The sequence below is a fragment of the Phascolarctos cinereus genome, unplaced genomic scaffold, assembly GCF_003287225.1.
Source record: "Phascolarctos cinereus isolate Bilbo 61053 unplaced genomic scaffold, phaCin_HiC Scaffold_1;HRSCAF=81, whole genome shotgun sequence".
Taxonomy (NCBI): domain Eukaryota; kingdom Metazoa; phylum Chordata; class Mammalia; order Diprotodontia; family Phascolarctidae; genus Phascolarctos; species Phascolarctos cinereus.
Window position 1 is genome coordinate 270,251,321 of NW_027555514.1, and position 19,517 is coordinate 270,270,837.

Genomic DNA, 19,517 nt, shown 5'->3' on the forward strand with positions numbered 1-19,517 from the left:
TGGGGTGGGCAGCCTAGTCACACCTGTTGTGCCTTCTGTGCTAGAGGACTCCCAGCTGGCCTGCTGAGCCAGGATCAATGGGCCACAGTTGCTGATCTGTGCTGTGGCTAAGAGCCTCCCACTGGCTTGCCTGGATACCATCTAATCAACAGTGATTTAGAGCATTTTTTTCATGTGACTATAGATAGCTTTAATTTCTTCCTCTGAAAACTGCCTGTTTATGTCATTTGACTATTTACCATTTGGAGAATGACTTTGTATTCTTATAAATTTGATTCATTTCTTTATATATATTTGGAAATGAGGCCTTTGTCAGAAACACTAGTTGCAAAAATTGTTTCCCAGCTTTCTGTTTTTCTTCTAATCTTGGTTGCATTGGTTTTGTTTGTACAAAAACTTTTCAATTTAATGTAATTAGTCATCCATGTTGCATTTCATAATGTTTCTTATCTTTGGTCACAAATTCTTTCATTCTCCAAGATCTGACAGTTAAATTATTTCTTTCTCTCCTTATTTGCTTACAGTATCATCCTTTATGTTTAAATCATGTACCCATTTTGACCTTATCTTGGTATAGGCTGTGAGATGTGGGTCTGTGCCTAGTTTCTGCCTTACTATTTTCCAGTTTTCCCACCAGTTTTTGTCAGGGTTCTTATCCCAGAAACTGGAGTCTTTGGGTTTATCAAACAGTAGATTGCCATGGTCATTGGCTACTGTGTCTTGTGTACCTAACCTACTCCACCGATCCACCACTCTAGTTCTTAGCCAGTGCCAAATAGTTTTGGTGATTGCTGCTTTGCAATATAGTTTTAGAGCTGGTTCAGCTAGGCAAACTTCCTGTGAATTTTTTCCATTAATTCCCTTGATATCTTAATTGTTTTTCCAGGTGAATTTTGTTATTATTTTTTCTAGCTCTATAAAACATTTTTAGTAGTTTGTTATGGTGCTGAATAAGGAAATTAATTTAGGTAGAATTGTCATTTTTATTATATTAGCTCTGCCCATGAGCAATTGATATATTTCCAGTTATTTAGATTGACTTTATTTGTGTGAAGTGTTTTTTAATGTGTTCATATAGTTCCTAGGTTTGTCTTGGCAGGTAGACTCCCAAATATATTATATTGTCTGCAGTTATTTTAAATGGAATTTCTCTTTCTATCTCTTGCTGCTGGGCTTTGTTGGTGGTATATAGAAATGGTGATGATTTGTGTGGGTTTATTTTACATCTTGCAACTTTGCTTAAGTTGTTAATTGTTTCAAGTAGCTTTTTAGTTGATTCTCTAGGTTCCTCTAAGCATACCATCATACCATCAGCAAAGAGTGATAGTTTTGTTTCCTCATTGCCTATTCTAATTCTTTCAACTTATTTTTCATCTCATTGCTAAAGCTAACATTTCTAGTACAATGACCCCTGATCTTTCTGGGAATACTTCTAGCTTATCCCCACTACATACAATGCTTGCTGATGGTTTTAGATAGATACTGCTTATTATTTTAAGGAAAATTCCATTTATTCCTATGCTTACTAGTGTTTTTCAATAGAAATGGATGCTGTATTTTTTCAAAAGCTTTTTCTGCATCTATAGAGATAGGCATACGATTTCTGTTACTTTTTTATTAATATGGCCAATTATGCTGATAGTTTTCCTAATATTGAACTAGCCGTGCATTCCTGGTATAAATCCCACCTGGTCATAGTGAATTTTCCTCATGGTAAATTGCTGTAATCTCTTTGATAGTATTCCATTTAAAATTTTTGCATCAATGTTCACAAGGGAAATTGGTCTATGATTTTCTTTCTTTGTTTTGGCTCTTCCTGGTTTTGGTATCAGCACCATATTTGTATCATAAAAGAAATTAGGTAGGGCTCCATCTTTGCCTATTTTTTCCAAATAGTTTATATAGTATTGAAATTAATTGTTCTTTAAATATTTGGTAGAATTCACTTGTAAATCCATCTGGCCATGGTGGTTTTTTTTCTTAGGGAGTTCATTGATGGCCTGTTCAATTTCTTTTTCTAGAAATGGGGTTATTTAAGTAGTTTATTGACTCTTCTGTTAATCTGGGCAATCTATATTTTTAAATATTCAGCCATTTCACTTAGATTGCCAAATTTATTGGCACACGGTTGGGCAAAATAACTCCTAATTATTGCTTTAATTTCCTCTTCATTGGTGATGAATTCACCCTTTTCATTTTTGATACTGGTAATAGTATAGTATTGCTGTCTGTTTCTTCCTGAAATTCACTTAACTTCTCCTTTAAGAACTTGGATGCTTTACCACTTGATAAATATGTGTTTAATATTTATATTGCTTCATTGTCTATGGTACCTTTTAGCAAGATGTAGTTTCCTTCCTTATCTCTTTTAATTAGGTCTATTTTTTCTTTTACTTTGAGGTCAGAATGGTTACCCCTGCTTTTTTTTTTTTACTTCAGCTGAAGCATAATACAGTCTGCTCCCATTTTTTGCCTTTACTTTGTGTGTATCTCTCTGCTTCAAATGTGTTTCCTGCAAACAACATATTGTAAGACTCTAGCTTTTAATTTACTCTGCTATCCACTTCCATTTTGTGGGAGTTCATCTCATTTACACTTACGATTACTAACTGGTTTTTTTCCCTCCATCCTATTTTTCCCCATTTATACTTCTCTCTTTTTTCAGTCTGTCCCTCTTCACCAGTGTTTTGCTTCCGACCATCACTTCCCTCAATCTTCCCTCCCTTCTATCAGCTCCCCCCTTCTCTTTCCCCTTTCTCCTCCTTCTGCCCTCTGTTCTATCAGCACCCCTTCTCTTTTCTTTCCCCTTTCCCTTCCTATTTCCTGCTAGGATAAGATAAATTTCTATACCCAACTGAGTATGTGTGTTATTCCCTCTTTGAGTAAAATCCAGTGAGAGTAATGTTCAAACAATGCTCATCCCTCCCTTCTTTCCCTCTACTGTAATAGGTCTTTTGTACCTCTTCATGTGATGTAATTTACCCTATTCTGTCTATTCCTTTCCTCTTCTCCCAGTAGAATCCTTTTTTTCACTCCTTACTTTTTTTATATCATCTCATCCAAGTCAACTTATACCCATAACCTCTGTCTATGTATACTCCTTCCAACTACCCCAATAGAGATATAGTTCTCAAGAGTTACAAGTATCATCTTCCTATGTAGGGATGTAAACAGTTTAATCTTCTTGAATAACATGGTTTTTTTCTCCTGTTTACTTTTTTATGCTTGTCTTGAGTCTTGTATTTGAAGATTGAATTTTCTGTTCAGCTCTGGTCTTTTCATCAGGAAAGTTTGAAAGTCCCCTATTTCATTAAATGTTTATCTTTTCCCCTGAAAGATTATGCTCAGTTTTGCCAGGTAGTTGATTTTTGGCTGTAATCCAAGCTCCTTTGCCTTCTGGAATATCATATTCCAAGCCCTCCAGTCTTTTCATATAGAAGCTACCAAGTTGTGTGTGTAATTCTGACTGTGGCTCCTTGATATCTGAATTGTTTCTTTCTAGCTGCTTGCAGTATTTTTTCCTTGACTGAATAATTCTGGAATTTGGCTACAATATTCCTTGGAATTTTCACTTTGGGATCTCTTTCAGGAGGTGATTGGTGGATTCTTTCAGTGACTGTTTTACCCTTTGATTCTATGATATTAGGGCAATTTTCTTTGATAATTTCTTCAAGATATTGTCCAGGCTTTTTTTGATCATGGCCTTCAAGTAGTCCAATAATTCTTAAATTATCTTTCCCAGATCTTTTTTCCAGGTCAGTTGTTTTTCCAATGTATTTTATTTTTTCTCCTATTTTTTTCATTCTTTTGAATTCTAATTTTTAAGGAATTATTTTCTTCAGTCAGTTTTTGTACCTCCTTTTCCATTTGGCCAATTTTACTTTTTAAGAAGTTGCTTTCTTCAGTGGATTTTTCCCCCAGTTTGGCCGATTTTGTTTTTTAAGAAGTTGTTTTCTTCAGTTTTTGCGCTTTATTTTCCAAGCTGTTGACTCTTTTTTCATAATTCTCCTGCGTAGCTATCCTTTCTTTCCCCAATTTTTCTTCTACCACTCTTACTTGATTTTTAAAATCCTTTTTGAGTGCTTCCAAGAGAAATTTTTGGGCTTCAGACCAATTCATCTTCCCCTTTGAGGCTTCACATGCAGGCATTATGACATCATTGTCCTCTTCTGAGTTTGTGTTTTGATCTTCCCTGTCACCACAGTAGTTTTCTATGGTTAGGGCTCTTTTCTGTTTTCTACTCATTTTCAGCCTATTTCATGACTTTTAAAGTTGAACTCTGCTCCTAGGGCACAGGGGCACTGGCCCAAGCATCTTATGCAGGGGCCTAGCCATTGGCTTTCCACGCTGAGGCCTCAGATGCTTACAGCTTCCCACTGTGCTGGGGTGGGCAGCCTAGTCACACCTGTTGTGCCTTCTGTGCTAGAAGCCTCCCAGCTGGCCTGCTGAGCCAGGACCGATGGGCCACAGTCGCTGATCTGTGCTGTGGCTAAGAGCCTCCCACTGGCTTGCCTGGATAGCATCTGTGCTACGCTGCACTCCACTTTTACCCAAGTGAGACGGACCTTTTCCTGAAGTCCTTCTAAGTTATCTTAAGCTGGAAAATTGTTTTGGTCCATCTTTCTGTGGGTTCTGTCACTGCAGACTCTGTTTATATGCTTGATTCTACGTTGTTTCTGAGGGAAACTGGGAAGAGTTGCAGGGACCTTCCTAGCTTCTCTCTGCCATCTTGGCTGTACCCTCAACGAGTATTTATTACGTCCCTCCTATGTTCCAGGCACTGTGCTAAGTGCTCCAAATACTAAGAAAGGCACAAAATAGAATCTGTTCTCAAGGAGATCACAATAGGTAGACAACATGCAAACAAGACATAGACAGGATAAATTGGAAATAATCAGCAGAGGTGAAAGGCACCAGCGTTAATAAAGATTTGATAAAGTTCAAAATGACAGCTAGGTGGAGCAGTAGATAGAACACTGGGCTTAGACTCAGGAAGCCTCTCCTCATGAGTTTTAATCCAGCCTCAGACACTTACTAATTGTGTGACCTTGGGCAAGTCACTTAACCCTGTTTGCCTCAGTTCTTCATCTAGAAAATGAGCTGGAGTAGGAAATGGTGAACCACTTTAGTATCTTTGCCAAGAGAACCCTAAATTGGGGTCACAAGGAGCCAGACATGGCTGAAATGACTGAACAACAACAAAGAGTTCCAAGAGACAGGAGTTGCTTCCCCAATATTTGAATACCTCCAGTGACAGAGAACTTACTACCTTACACATCAGGCCATTCCTTTTTTCAGAAAGCTCTAATTGTTAAAGTTTTCCTTCTATTGAGCCAAAATTCACTGTTGTCATGTCTTCTTCTGAGGCTATGCAAAATAAGTCTACTCTCTTTTCTAACGGCCAGCTCTTCAAATATTTGAAATTGTTACTTCTCACTCAAGCCTCCTTTTCTCCAGATTCGATGGATTTGGCTCCTATCCTCATATTACTTTGCTTTGAGTTTTCTCATTATACCATCTGCCAGCCAGTAGACGAATTCCATCTAATCTGCCAATGCTCCTCTTAAAATGTGATGCCAAAAGTAGACACGGTTTTCCATGTATGGTCTGACACAGTCAGAATAGAGTGAGACGTTCACCTGTGATTCAAGCACTATGCAAAAACCACCTAAAAGTAGATTAGCTTTTGTGGCAGTCAGGTTATGCTGTTGATCTATATTGAGTTTACAATTTTATTAACATTCCAAGGACTTTTTCCACACAAATTTCTATCTGCCCCAACCCACCCACGTCTTGTACTTGTAGTACCTGACCACAAAGAGCTTACATTGTAATGGAGGAGATGGTCTATGAAGAAATGGGCATGCACAAGATTTATAAAATAGAATCTCCAAGGGGAAGGCGCCAGTGGGGGTGGGGTGGGGCGAGGCAGAGAGATGGGCTTGGAAAGGTCTCTTTCAGAGGGAGAGATTTGAACTGAATGTTTAAGAAAACCAATGAAGCTAAGTGATAGAAGTGAGGAAAAAAAGCATTTTAGTCATGGGGGACAGAGATGGGAGATGGAGTGTCATGTGCGAGGGAGAGCAAGGAGGCTAATGTGTTTTGATCACAAAGTTAGTGTTAGTGGAGAGGAGTCGATGTAAAAAGACTGGAAAGGTAAGAAGAGGGTGGGTTGTGAAGATCTTCAAATGCCAGAAGATCTGATATTTGACCATAGAGGTCACAGGAAGCTTCTGGAATTATTGAGTATGAGGGTAGGAAGGTAGAGTGGAACCTGGACATTTATCGCAATTAAATTTCATCTTAGATTTAGCCGGTTGCTTCAGCCTATTGAGATCTTTCTGAAAACTGACTTTGCCATCCAGTACATTAACCATCCCTCTCAATTTTGTGTCATTTGCAAATTTGATAAGCATGGCACCTCTGCCTTCATCCAGGTTATTGATATTAAAAAAATATATATATTGGTCAACACAATACCAAGGAGAGATCCCTGGGTCACTCCATGAGAGATTTCCCTTAAGTTGGTTGTATTCTAACACTTGCCAGGGTAATGAAGGGATTACTATCATTTAATCAGTCCTGAATCCATGGCATCATACTCTCATCTTTCAAATGTATAGATTGAATTGTACGATTAAGTAGATTTTGAAATCAATCTAACTATCCATTTATGACTAGACAATTTTTAAAAAATGACTCTTCTGCCTAGATAATGGGCATATGTGTTATTTCAAAAGTTTGCTTTATTTACTTTAAAAATATTCAAATTCTATTAATTTGGAATGAAGAAACTCTGAAACAGTAGCACCAAATGGTTGTTTAATGCAAGCAACCTACTTGTCTCTCATTGCTAATATGTTCAAATGCAAATGCTGAAAACCCAATATTTTAAAAAATAAAAATCATGTTCAGCTTCTTTATGTTTAATACAATCAACTTATGTAATCAAAGCAGGAATTTTCCTGAGCATTTTCCGGCAAGATTTTTCACTGGGAAGCATAAAGGTCGCTTGACCTCTGTGGAAACAGCCTCATGTGGAGTGGCACACAGGATTACTCTGTGCCAACAGCAGCCAGCAGCTGTTAGTCTGGGCTTCAGTGATGAGTGCCTGATTAGGAAGTCCAAAGAAAGGCTGGCTTTATAACAAGGAGGCTAAAAGCAAAGATGTTAGACGTAAGGGCATTCACCCATTCATTCTTAATGCCGGATAGTTCTTATTTCAGCCCTGAAGTTTGGCCATGCTAGGTCACTGACACAGTAGAAATCCCTCATCTGTCACTTTCAATAGTTCTTGAAGCACTTTTACAATGTCAGGTCTGCTTCCTGTGAACATTTTTTTTCTCTTGCTTATCTGAGATGCTAGAAATCACTTAATAGGAAAAAAAAAAGTTGGATCCCGTTTTAAACCAGACCCCTAAGACAAACATATGGTAGGGGTCTGGACAAAGTCTTGTGCCATTGGAATGGCATACTCTATTTCCCTTATTACACAAACAAGGAGTTTGGATTTCATCACAGTAAGGAACTCCTGGTGTGAGAACTCCTTTCACCACCCATACTCAGTTAACCATCTATGACTCAGGAGATAAATTTTACAGAGTTGCTTAAGAAACAGAGAGTTAGGGGGCAGCTAGGTGGCGAAGTGAATAGAGTACCAGCCCTGAAGTCAGAAGGATCTGAGTTCAAACGTGGCCTCAGACCAAACACTTGATACTTACTAGCTGTGTGACCCTGGGCAAGTCACTTAACCCCAATTGCCTAAAAATAAAAAAAAATTTTGAAAAGAAAGAAACAGAGAGATGACAAGTTCACCAGAATCACTCAACTAGTAAGTGTCAGAGGTGGAATTTGAACCCAAGTCTTCTGACAATATATGCCCAGCACTCTCCTCACTGCACCAGACTGCCTCCATCTCCTTTGTTGCATATGATTAAATATTCAATAATCCCATTTAAAGTCAATAATAAGTTACATGGTCTTGATTCCCATCCTTTTGCTGTTAACAGCTGAATGCATATGTTATCTAATATTGTGGATGTTTAGGCTGGAGGAGAGGATAATACATTTTGAGCAGGAAGAGACCATCCAGTGCAACTTTCTCATTTTATGGATAAGAAAACTGAGACCCAGGGAGTTTAAATGACTTGTTATCACACAGACAATAAGAAGTAGTGGTAGTTTTTTAACTTGAGTCTCCTAACTTCAACGTTAATATTCTTTCCATGGACCCATCTTGCCTCCCCAGAAAGATTCAGGAGAAAATGATGGTTCTCTTCCAATATCCAAAGAGCATGTGTGGTAGAAGACAGAGAGAGAGGGCTGAGTGTCATATTTTTTCTTTCTTGACCTGAGTGATGGTATTTTTTGGAATTCAGTAAGAAAAAAAAAGAAGAAGGAAAGAAAGAAAGAGAAAATAGCAGTCATGTCTAATTCCTATTTTGCTTTCCTTTACCCTAGTTCTTGAGCAAAGACACCCAAAAAACAGTCTGTCCTCTCATGAAATCCTGAGGCTATCACCAGGCTAGCATATGAGAAAGCCTCTACCTCCTTTCCCTGGTAACTCAACAAGATGCCCCCAAGGCCAAAGCCTCACCAGTTGTATGATTGGATTTTCTTCATGTCTCTGGGAAATTAGTTGTATTGAGAAGTCCATTTGCATGTACAGATGCTGCTTCTTCATGTCTTGGCTTGTAGCAATGTACAAAACAAAGCCTCTTACTGAACTGAATGCTAAATTATGTTGAGGTGAGTGGTCATGTTGCAACATATAGAATAATGATCAGATGACTTCTGGTTGGCCCGAAAGACAAAATTAGTAGCAGTGGTTAGAAATATTATTAAAACAAATTTGGGGTCATAGGTTTAAAGCTAGAAGGATCCTTATAAAGGCAATATCCTCATTTTTTTCCAGATGAAGAAACTGAGGCACAGAGGAGTTAAATGTCTTACTCAGGGTCACCCAGCTAACAAGAATCCTGAAGCAGCATTTGAACTCAGTTCTTATTGAATCTGTATCTGGTACCCTATCTACTATGCCATTCTGTCTCCAAGCTAAGTGTAAAGAAGAACAGTCTAACAATCACAGCTGTCCCTAAAGTGGAACGGACTGCCTCAGGAGGAAGTGGTTTTTTCCTCACTGTGCTTCTTCAAGTAGGATCGCTTGGAATATTTGAAAGGAGATGCTTTTAAAGTACAAATGGAACTAGATGGCTTCAGAACTCCTTTCCAACTCTGAAATTCTGTGATTCATACAATTTCAATTGATCTTTGTTTTGGTTTATTTTTATGGTTATTGAATCACTAACTAAAAACAAAGAAGTTGCTGTTCAGCAATTAAGTGCTGATTGCCTTTTTAGCACCAGTAATCCCTGACTGCCTTATGAACACCAACCTGCTGTATTCACTGCCACAGGAAAATACCAAGCAGTGTGACAATTGAGTTCATAAAGTGGGTGGCCTAGGGATTAAATCATACCTATATTTTCACTATAAGAAGACAGTTTTTGCCCTTAGCCTCAATGAGAGTAAATGTGCTGTAGATTTAAAAAGGGAAGAAAATAAAGTCACCTCTTAGAGAGGGCCCTTGGCATTAGAAACCAGCCCACTTTTTTTTTTTGATTGACTTGCTTCTCTTTGGAGTCCAAATGCTCTCTTGGGCTCTCTTGGGCTCTCTGAGGAACAACTGCAAACTCCATGCGTGTTTTCCATTTCTTTAGAAGGCCGGGTGGATTTGCAAGGTTACCCACTGGATATGCCAATGCAGACTGACGGCCCAAAGAGTGATGTGGACTTTTCAGAAATTCTTAATGCAATACAAGAAAGTAAGTTTTGCTCGCATTTTAAATTGATTACTAAAGCACAATCCAGAGCAAAATGTTGAAACAGACAGATAAATTTGAAAATGAAGACAGGGCACTTGTATAGTGATGGCCAGATACTCCAAAAGAAAGAAGAGAATACAAAAGATAATGGCATTGTAACAGAAAGGTGGTTGGTGAAATGGATATTTTACTCATGAAATTGAATTATTTCTAAGCAATTAGCGTGTCTGTATTTTCTTTAAGGTTGGTTGGAAAAACTTTAACAGAGCCTGCAGCCCTTTGAATGGGCTCCAAATATCTGAGCAGTGGAATAACTAGGATGTATACCATCTATAGGGTGAACTCCCTGGGTTATTGCTCTGTTTTGTTTTGGGAGGAGGGGGACCTCATCAGTGATGTCTTTGGTATAGGGAATTCCTAATGAAGAAGTTCTCCCTACTAGTACAGAATGGCACCTCTTCTGCAACTTTCCATCTTAGAACAATCAAGGGCCCTGAGAAGTTCTTAAGCATCTTTCCTAGGATCACACAGTCCATATGTGTTAGAGGCTGCACCTACACGCCAGGTCTTCTTGATTCCAACAATAGCTCTCTGTATCATCATTATTATTATTATTAATAGCATTTATATAGTACCTACTATGTGTCAGGGGTTTATTCATTCAGCAAACACTAAACAAATATTAAAATAAACTGTGCTAAGTACCAGGAGAGGTAGGGAAAGAGACTGGACCTGTGATTTTATTGGTGTTAGGAGCTCCTAACACAAGATCTTCTCTACAACTTACAGGCTTAGAGAATTAGAAAGATCATTAAGCTTCAGAACTTAAAGTCTAATGGAAGAAGACAAGGCATTGACCAGTCAACAAGTCTTTATTCGGTGCTTCCTGTATGTCAGGCTTTGGGCCAGATACTGGGGTCATAGAGACAGTGAATGAAACCATTCCTGCTCACCAGGAGTAAACATTCATGTATGTGGATGAAAAGTGATGAGAAGGAGGATCATAGTATCATGAATTTAGAGTCAAGGGACATTAAAGCCGTCTAAGCCATCCTACACCCTCCAGTTTGGCAGATCAGGATACTGGGGCCCAAAGAGATGGAATGCCTCTTTCTATGGTATCCTATTGCCTTCTGTGGTAATGAGGAATTAAATTAGGGTTCTGGTTTGTTTGTTTTTTTTAAGGAGACAACTGGTAAGATTTAGTGACAATGATGGTGCATTCTATATCTATGTTATTTTTCTCTTAAGGCATTTAATAAATATTTATTGATGACACACCGCACCCCCTTTTTAAGGGGTAAATCCTTATTTACATTTTACAGATGGAACAACTGAGGCTCAGAAAGATAAAAGGATGATATGCTCAAGATCTCCCCTAAAATTATGGCAAAGTCAAGGCTTGAATCTAGGTTTCCTGTATCTTTGTTCTTTCCTCCCATGAAATCCCATCACACGGAACTTTTAATGGCATACTATTGAACAAAGTTAATCTTGTAAAAGACAGGAAACATTCTCAGAAGAAGACAGGGGATGTTTCCACCAAAGAATAACTGTTCCTCAGGGTTCCAGTCAGGGTGTCCTATTGTATTGGGTTGATTTGTACAAGAGAAATTGAATTTTTCCCCAAAAGATAATCCAGCTTGAATTAATAGCAGTTTGAAGAAAAATAGCTTCTTTGTGAGGACTTAAGAGATAATGTAATTTCCTGGTTCAGATGATGGATTACCTATTGTTATTTACACTATTGTTCATATGTTTCTTAAATTTTCCACCAGAAATGAAAATAGGGATCATTTTCAGGTCTTTAAGAACATAAAGGTAAAACTTTGGGTGGGGACACAATGAAGCCTTAGCTAATTATAGGCATTATGCATTTTACATCAATTAATCCTAATTATAGGTATTATTTTTCTCAGCTACTTTGAGATGAGAGAGGTCAAGACATTTCTGTATTTCTCCATTGTGAGTTTCATATATAAGAACATGCAGTTCTTGTGGAAAAGAGGGTTATGTTTTTTGTTTGGTTGGTTTTTATTTTGTTTTACCAGTATATCAGGTGTGGGTTTATGAGTGTCAAAGAGGGGATGAAGTGTGTAGGGAGAGATACAGGTCACCTAGACCTGTGGTTTCATCTGGGTATAAAAATTTTTTCCATAAGTACAGGTTGGCAACTGTTCTAACAATGTAGTGTAATCTAAGAGACTTGCCTAGAGCCTCCCCGAATTTAAGTGATTTGCCCCAGGTTTTACATGTACTATATCATAGACTGAATTTGAGCTGAGGTTTCCTCCTTCTTTCTACTGTTCCTCCCTCCCTAGTGCTGAGTGTTTAATATTTAATATTAAATAGTTCTGGAAGAGAGAAGCAGCCTGACACAGTGGTTAAAATGTTGAACTTGAATTTTGAAAAGCATCAGTTCATGTTAGACAGTGATATAGATATATAGATATAGATATAGATATATAGATAGATATATATAGATATATCTATCTATCTATCTATCTATGTATGTATATATATATATATATATATATATATATATATAGAGAGAGAGAGAGAGAGAGAGAGAGAGAGAGAGAGAGAGAGAGAGAGATGTATATATATTCATATACCTTCAGAAAAGTTAGTGCAGAACAGCAGGCCTTGCTTACTATGGTAAAAAGGGAGAAGAGTAAAGATATGAGTTCAGACAAGAGTTACTAGGTCACCATGAGTAAAGAGTGTGACGTGGAAGACAAGTCAATACAATTTTAGCCTACCCTAATAGACACAGGGGCAGCTAGGTGGCTCAGTGGATAGAGTGCCAGACCTGGATTCAGGAAAACCTGAGTTCAAATCCAGCCTCAGACACTTACTAGCTGTGTGACCCTGGGCAAATCACTTAACACCATTTACCTCAGTTTCCTCCTCTGCAAAATGAGCTGGAGAAGGAAATGGCAAACCACTGTAGTAGCTTTGCCAAGAAAACCCCAAATGGGGTCATGAAGAGTTGGACAAGATTGAAAATGATTAAATGACAGATGTATGATATCTGGGACAGAGGGGGTGGTCATCCTATCTTGGTCAATTCCTTGTAGCACATTTAGGAAAGACCTTGACAAGCTGAAGCACGTCCTACAGAGGGAACCTACAATGGTGATAACACTCAGATTGATGCCATATGAGGTTAGTTAGAGGAACTGGGGTTGCGTAACATGTAGTAGAAAAAGCTTGAGGCAGTAAAACTCAATTAGTGTTTTCAAAGGGTTTTGCATGTGGTAAATGCTTAAGCCATTTTCTAAGTGGCACAGTGGATGAGTGTTGGATTTGAAATCAGGAAGATATTAATTCAAATCCCACCTCAGACATTTACTATCTGCATGATCCTGGGCAAGTCACTTAACCTTTGACTGCCTCAGTTTCCTCATCTGTAAAATGGGGATGATAATAGCATCCACCTCATGGGTTGTCAAATAAGATAGCATCTCAAGTGCTTCATAAACCTTGAAGCACTATGTAGTTACTAGCTATTACTATTATTACCTTCATTGAATGACTGTATGAACAGCTATCATGTGGAAGTCATGTAATACTATTGTGCTGTAAGAAATGAAGAAAAAGATGGTTACAAAGAGATATGGAAAGGCTCATAGTATGAACGGATACAAAGTACAAAGTGAAGAGAGCATAACCAAGAGAATAATTTATATTATACCTTCAGAAAAGTTAGTCCAGAATATTAATATTATAAAAACAATTTTGAAGGAAAACTCTGATCAATGAAATGATTAACCATGATTCCAGAGGACTGATAAAGAACACTGCCTATGACAGAAAGAGAATGGACCAGCATGCAAAACAGGAAATGCTTTTTTGGAGATAACCAGTATGAAAATTTGTTTTAAATGGCCGTGTTTTGTATTATAGGTCTTCACTCATTCCTTCCTTCCTTCCTCCATCCCTTCCCTCCTTCCTTCTTTCCTTCCTCTCTCTCTCTCTCTCTCTCTCTCTCTCTCTCTCTCTCTCTCTCTCTCTCTTTTTCCTTCCTTCTTTTTTTCTTTCTTTTCAGCAGATGAGAAGAGGAAAAATAAAAATGCTTGTTAATTTTTAAAAGCATTTGGACTTGTTTGAATTGGGCTCTAGAGACACATCGAGAAGCAGAACTGGGAGCAAGAAGATGAAGTTTAAAAGAGGCAGATTTTAGCTCAGTATGTGGACAAACTTCCCACTGCTTAGGGCCACGGCTGAGGTAGTCAGTTCCTCACTATCTCTAGGTCTTCATGCAAGTTGGAGAATTCTCTCAGGCATGGTGTATGGAGGAGATTGCTACTCAAAAATAGGCTGGAGTGAATAGCCTCTCCAGTTCTCGAGTTTGTCTGCTTTAATAAGAATTAATGAGCCATCTAGATGAATGAGATACTGGATTCAAAGCCAAGAAGAATGGAATTCAAATCCTGAATCAGACATTTATTAGCAGTTTGACCCTAGACAAGTTATTTAATCTCTCTGTACCTCAGTCGCATCATAGGTAAAATGAGGGGCTAGAGTTGATGAGCTGTAAAGTCCCTTCCAGCTCAAAATATTATTATATGAATTAGCATCTCATAAGAATGGCTAAATGAGGCACCTTTCACTCCTGGAAATACATATATACTTACATATATACATATATGCATACATACATACACCTGCATGCATATTACATATAGATGTGTATATATATACACAGGTATATATACACATAAATGTATGCATACACACACACACACACATATACATGTGTGCCTGCGTGCATATGTGCCTATATACATTTGTATACATCTTTACTGCATGTAATATAAATGTAAAGTAGCTTCATTTTGTCCCTTGTTATTTACAGCAACCCAGAGATCTGTCCAACCCTAAGAATAGAAATATAGCAAATGAAACATTTCTGAGCTTAACATACACTTGCTGCCATCAGGATTTAATTACCTTGGCCAAATCACCAAGGTTACCGTTGTGTACCCATGCCACGGTCCCTAATCAACATCATACACATTCCTCATTGTTGAAATAGGAAAAGACTGGCAATTCATTGAAATTATCTTAAAAGAATTGAATACATTAAAGAAATGTATGACTTTTATGCAAAAGAAAAATCAGAACGTCTGGAGTGTTTTAAGTAATTTTCCACAGCTGAATGAACATACTGATGTATTGGATAAACCCCTTTAAATCATGGCCTCATGTTATGGTACCGTTCATTTGGGCTTTATGTTTCTTATTGTTGGTTTGTATTTTCAGCAAGACAAATTTTCTCCGTTTTCCAAAGGAGATGTTGCCTAATGCTAACTGTTGACTTGTTGCACATTAACCATTTAGCGTACATGCTGTCCACAGTCCATTGGATCAGGAAAAGCCTGTCCATTTTGTTATGGTAGAGCTCATGTCTCACCCATTTAGAAAGAAAGTTAGTAATTCAATTCAGTTCCACAAGTATTTCGTCAATACCTACTATGGCCTAACTGTTGTGCTGGGCATTGAGGCTATGAAGACAAAGAAGGACACAGTCCCTGCCCTCATGGAGCTTCCTTCTTATTGGGGGAAACAACATATACACAGATAAATGAGGACAAAATATATGCGTGCATATCTACACATGCATATACACATGTATGTAAAGGTGTGTGCAATACGTGTGTGTCTATATAAATTTGTGTACACATGTACATACATGAGCTTCCTTATGTCCCTTGTTATCTAAGCAATCCAAAGATCTGTCTGATGCTAAGAAAGAACTACAGCAATACTCATAGGCTCAAAAGTCCAGAGCTAGAAGAGACCTTAAAGGTCATCTAATCCAACCTTATTGCACACATGGTGAAACTAAAGCTTTCAAGGAAGTGAAGTGGCTTGTCTAAGGTCCTTTTTTCTGAAGAAAGACTTCAATACAGATTTTCCTTGTTCCAAGACTAGTTTTTTATCCTTTGCACCACTAACTGTCTATGTACTTGATGGTGTTATCAGGGAGTTGACAATCAAATCACAAATACAGAGATTTAGAACCGGAAGGTTCCCTAGAAGCCTTCTAGCTCAACCTTTCCATTTTACAGATGAGGGAAACTGAGGCCCAGTGAGTTGAAGCAGCTTGCCTGAGTGACTGAGGCCCAGAGGGCTTATCCCTTATGGAGGCATTAACAGACAGACCTCTGATTCCAGCCCAGGTCCTCTGACTCGACGGGCAACACTCATTCCTTTGCCTCTCCTCTGATTCCAAAGCCAACATCACACTGCTATTAGCCATTCTTCCCTCACTTTTTTTAGTGCTTCTTATTCTCTGAGTAAGGAAAATGAGGAAACTGAGATACGGAGAAATGAAGACACTTGCCATGGGTCACACAGCTGAGTCAGAGGGGAGATGTGAATCCAGGTCTTCTGATTACAAGCCTAATACCTTAACTACTAATCATTCTGTTACTGAATTAATTATTCAGTTAATTTGACTAATATGGCAACAAAAGAGCTATCTAGAGGTGGAATGGACCACCTTGGAAGACAGAGAGTTCTACCGTCCCTGGAGGCCATTACTAAGAGGTGGAATGACCACTTGTTGGGTCTGTTAGAGCAGGGATTCCTTTTGTGTAGGAGGTGTTCTAGATGCGAGGTGGGTGTTGAAAATGTTTAACAACCAGCTCTCAGGGGCAGGGGCAGGGAATGTAAGCAGGAAACTCTTTTAAATTTAATCCTATTGTTAACATTTTCTTCATCACTTCCTAAATCTTGGAAATCAGCAAAACAATATGTCAAGCCCCAGTGGATGATGTTTGCTTATTTCCGAGGTATAAATATGCTCCTGTTGAAATTTTAACAACCATCTTTCAATAGCTGGTAGGAATTGGCTCCAGTATATTCCTTTCCAGATGGCTGCCTAGGTCCCTTCCAACTCTGAAACTGTGACTCTGTGACTGACAGTACCGCCCCAGCCGGTATGGCCAGACTCCCACTTTTGATCCCTCTCTACCAGAGATGTCTTTTTTTTTTTAACACCTATGTTTCAGTATGACAAAAAGCAGTTGTGCTACAACAATAGCACTTGGGCATCTAAATGTACTGCTTTCTCTACCTGTATTGTCCTTCTAAAGTGCACCCTAAGAGAAATGCATTATCTTCCTCATTTAAAGAATCTCAGAACAGAGCTTTCCTGCTCAGAGTATAACTATTAAGCCTTCATATGCTAAAGAGAAGGAGAAATGGTTGAGAGAGTCTATACTGTCAAGAAAGCACACTTTGTAGAGCTATACTCCTCCTTCTTCCCCTCTTCATAGTCCCTGCTCCATCCCTCCTCGTCTTTCGACTGTTGCTAATGGCTATTTTATATAGCACCTTAAAGTGGCAATGTGCTTCATATGATTTATCTTATCTGATATCTCAACAACCCTGGAAGTTTAGTGCTGCTACTATCCCCAGGGCCAACAGCTAGTGTCTTCTTTTAAGCCTTGCTGACCCCAAGTCCAACACTCTTTGCATCACACCGACCAGATGCTTTTCCCCAGAAGAAATGTGAATTTTCATGTCTGTAGTTGCCAGGCTTACAACCTGGAAGCTGAATCTCCATAGATTGGCATCAAGATTTCCAAGCATCTCAGGAACTCAGAGTTGGAGGGGACTCAGAGGACATCTAGTCCAACCCATGCCTCATCAAGCATCTCTAACATGCAGTCATCCAAGCTTTCCTTAAATAAGAAGGAAGCCACCAACTTCTGATGCAGCCCATTCCATAGGTCTGGTTATTAAGGAGTTCTCCCTTATGATGAGTGAGAGCCGCCTCTCTGCACCTTTTAACTGTTTTCCCAATTTTGTGCTCGGGGGCCAACCAGAGTAAATCTCATGCCTATACCACACAACCAACTAAGTACCTGAAGAAAGCATCATGTTCCTGCTGAATCTTTTCTTCTACAGGCTGAGCAGCCCAGTAATTTCAATTGATCCTTATATGTCATGAAAACCCTTTGATATTTTTATTGTCCTGTAGGCACCCTCTAGATTATCAGTGTTCCCTAAAATTAAAGGGAAAAAACCCAAAAAAACACTTTGTAGTTAATGGATCCCCATCAGAAGCACAATGGATGTGACTACAATGGAAGACATTAGTCTTCTGCCGAAGGGTCACCAAACCCTTGTCACCTATCTTCCATTAGTCCACATGTTCTACAAAGCCACGTTGAATAGACAGTACAACAATTCCACTCTCAGTTAAAACTATTGGGAAGATGTCAGTCAACAACAGTGTTATAAAGTCATTTATCCACTTGAAATGATTTCCCTGAGTGCTCAAATGACACCCCCCTGATAATGACATTCTGACACTAGCATTGGGGCATGACGGAGAAGTGAAGGACCTTTGTCTCATTTCCCTTTCAAATCAGATGGCTGTGAGTTTAAAGCAGAGGGCCCAGTTGAAAGCCATCAAAATTGCAACTTCATGCTTCATGGGTCTTAGCCTAGCTCAGAATATACCATCCTCTGCAGAACTGTAGAAGTCATCATTATGGAAAGATTAAGAGTACCCAAGCAGTCTCTCCAGTGTAGGAAGATGATGAAGAGCCTTGCTTCTGCATCCAGCAGAATATTTTTATTTATCCCATGATTTCTGAAACAAACATTTCATCTTGGGTGATGCTACACAGATTTCTTTTTTTGTATTTCAAATTTATATGTAAATTTTTCATTTGCTCCGACTTCATTTCTAGTAAGAATTAATTGAAATACTTTGATATTTCTTGAGAGAGAGGAAGGAAAGAAGGAGGGAAGGAAGGAGGAGGGGGAAGGAGGGAGACAAAAACACTTAATCTCTTTGTGTTGGGAACTATGAAAAATTAAGAAAATAAAAATACATGAGACAATCCTTACTCTCAAGAAGTTTGCATTTTAATTTGTTGTTGTTCAGTCATGTCTTGATTCTCTGTGTCCCCGTTTGGGGTTTTCTTGGCAAAGATAATGGAGTGGGTTGCCATTTCCTTCTCAAGATCATTTTTAGACATGAGGCAAACAGGATTAAGTGACTTGCCCAGAGACATACAGCTAATGTCTGAGGTGTGAAGTTGAGTCTTCTTGACTTCAGCATGCTTGTTAGCCACTGGACCACCTACCTGCCTCTTGCATTTTAATAGAGGAAGACAACATATAGGGGAGTAGAAGGCAGGAAGGAATTCTTTTGGTCTGGAAAGTCACAAGGATGGTGAGTGGCAATTGAAATGTATTTATTTGTATTTGTTCACTTTATATTTATGCTATACATCCTTGTTGTTTCCCCTCTTAGAAGAGAATTTCCTTGGGAGTGGGCATCGTTTCATTCTTTGTACTTACATCCCCATTAGAGCACTTGGAACATTTAATTAATATTGTTGATTGACTGAGAGCTTAATGGGCAAGTGCATAAAGAATATACTTAAAAAATAAATGGGATATGAACACACACAAGTTCTCAGTATTCCAGTGGACCAGTGAGTTCATCCATTTGAATGTTTTCTCCAGCATGAAGATAGCAACCCTTCCACCCCTACTCGCTTGTGCAGTTCTCCACATTGTCCCATGAGGTGGCCACAAGCAAACCACAAATGGTACCAGTAAAAACCATTTTTTAAAATAAAGAAATGAACTTTGTTTCAATTATTCCTTTCTCACTTACATGAGGTCTCCTTATATGATGAGATCTTTGCTTCCAGATCT

At 38.6% G+C, this 19,517-nt stretch overlaps 1 protein-coding gene across 3 annotated transcripts in view; it reads left to right on the plus strand.

The window, feature by feature from the left end:
* The window catches only part of ANO4 (anoctamin 4), a 415,292-nt gene that overhangs the window by 230,000 nt on the left and 165,775 nt on the right, over window positions 1-19,517 (plus strand). The window contains exon 5 of one of the 3 annotated variants that reach the window (XM_020982322.2): window positions 9,720-9,824. The exons of the other annotated variants lie outside the window; for them this stretch is intronic. Coding sequence (XP_020837981.1) covers window positions 9,720-9,824 — 105 coding nt within the window. The remainder of the gene's footprint in view (window positions 1-9,719; window positions 9,825-19,517) is intronic. 3 annotated transcript variants of the gene reach the window in all.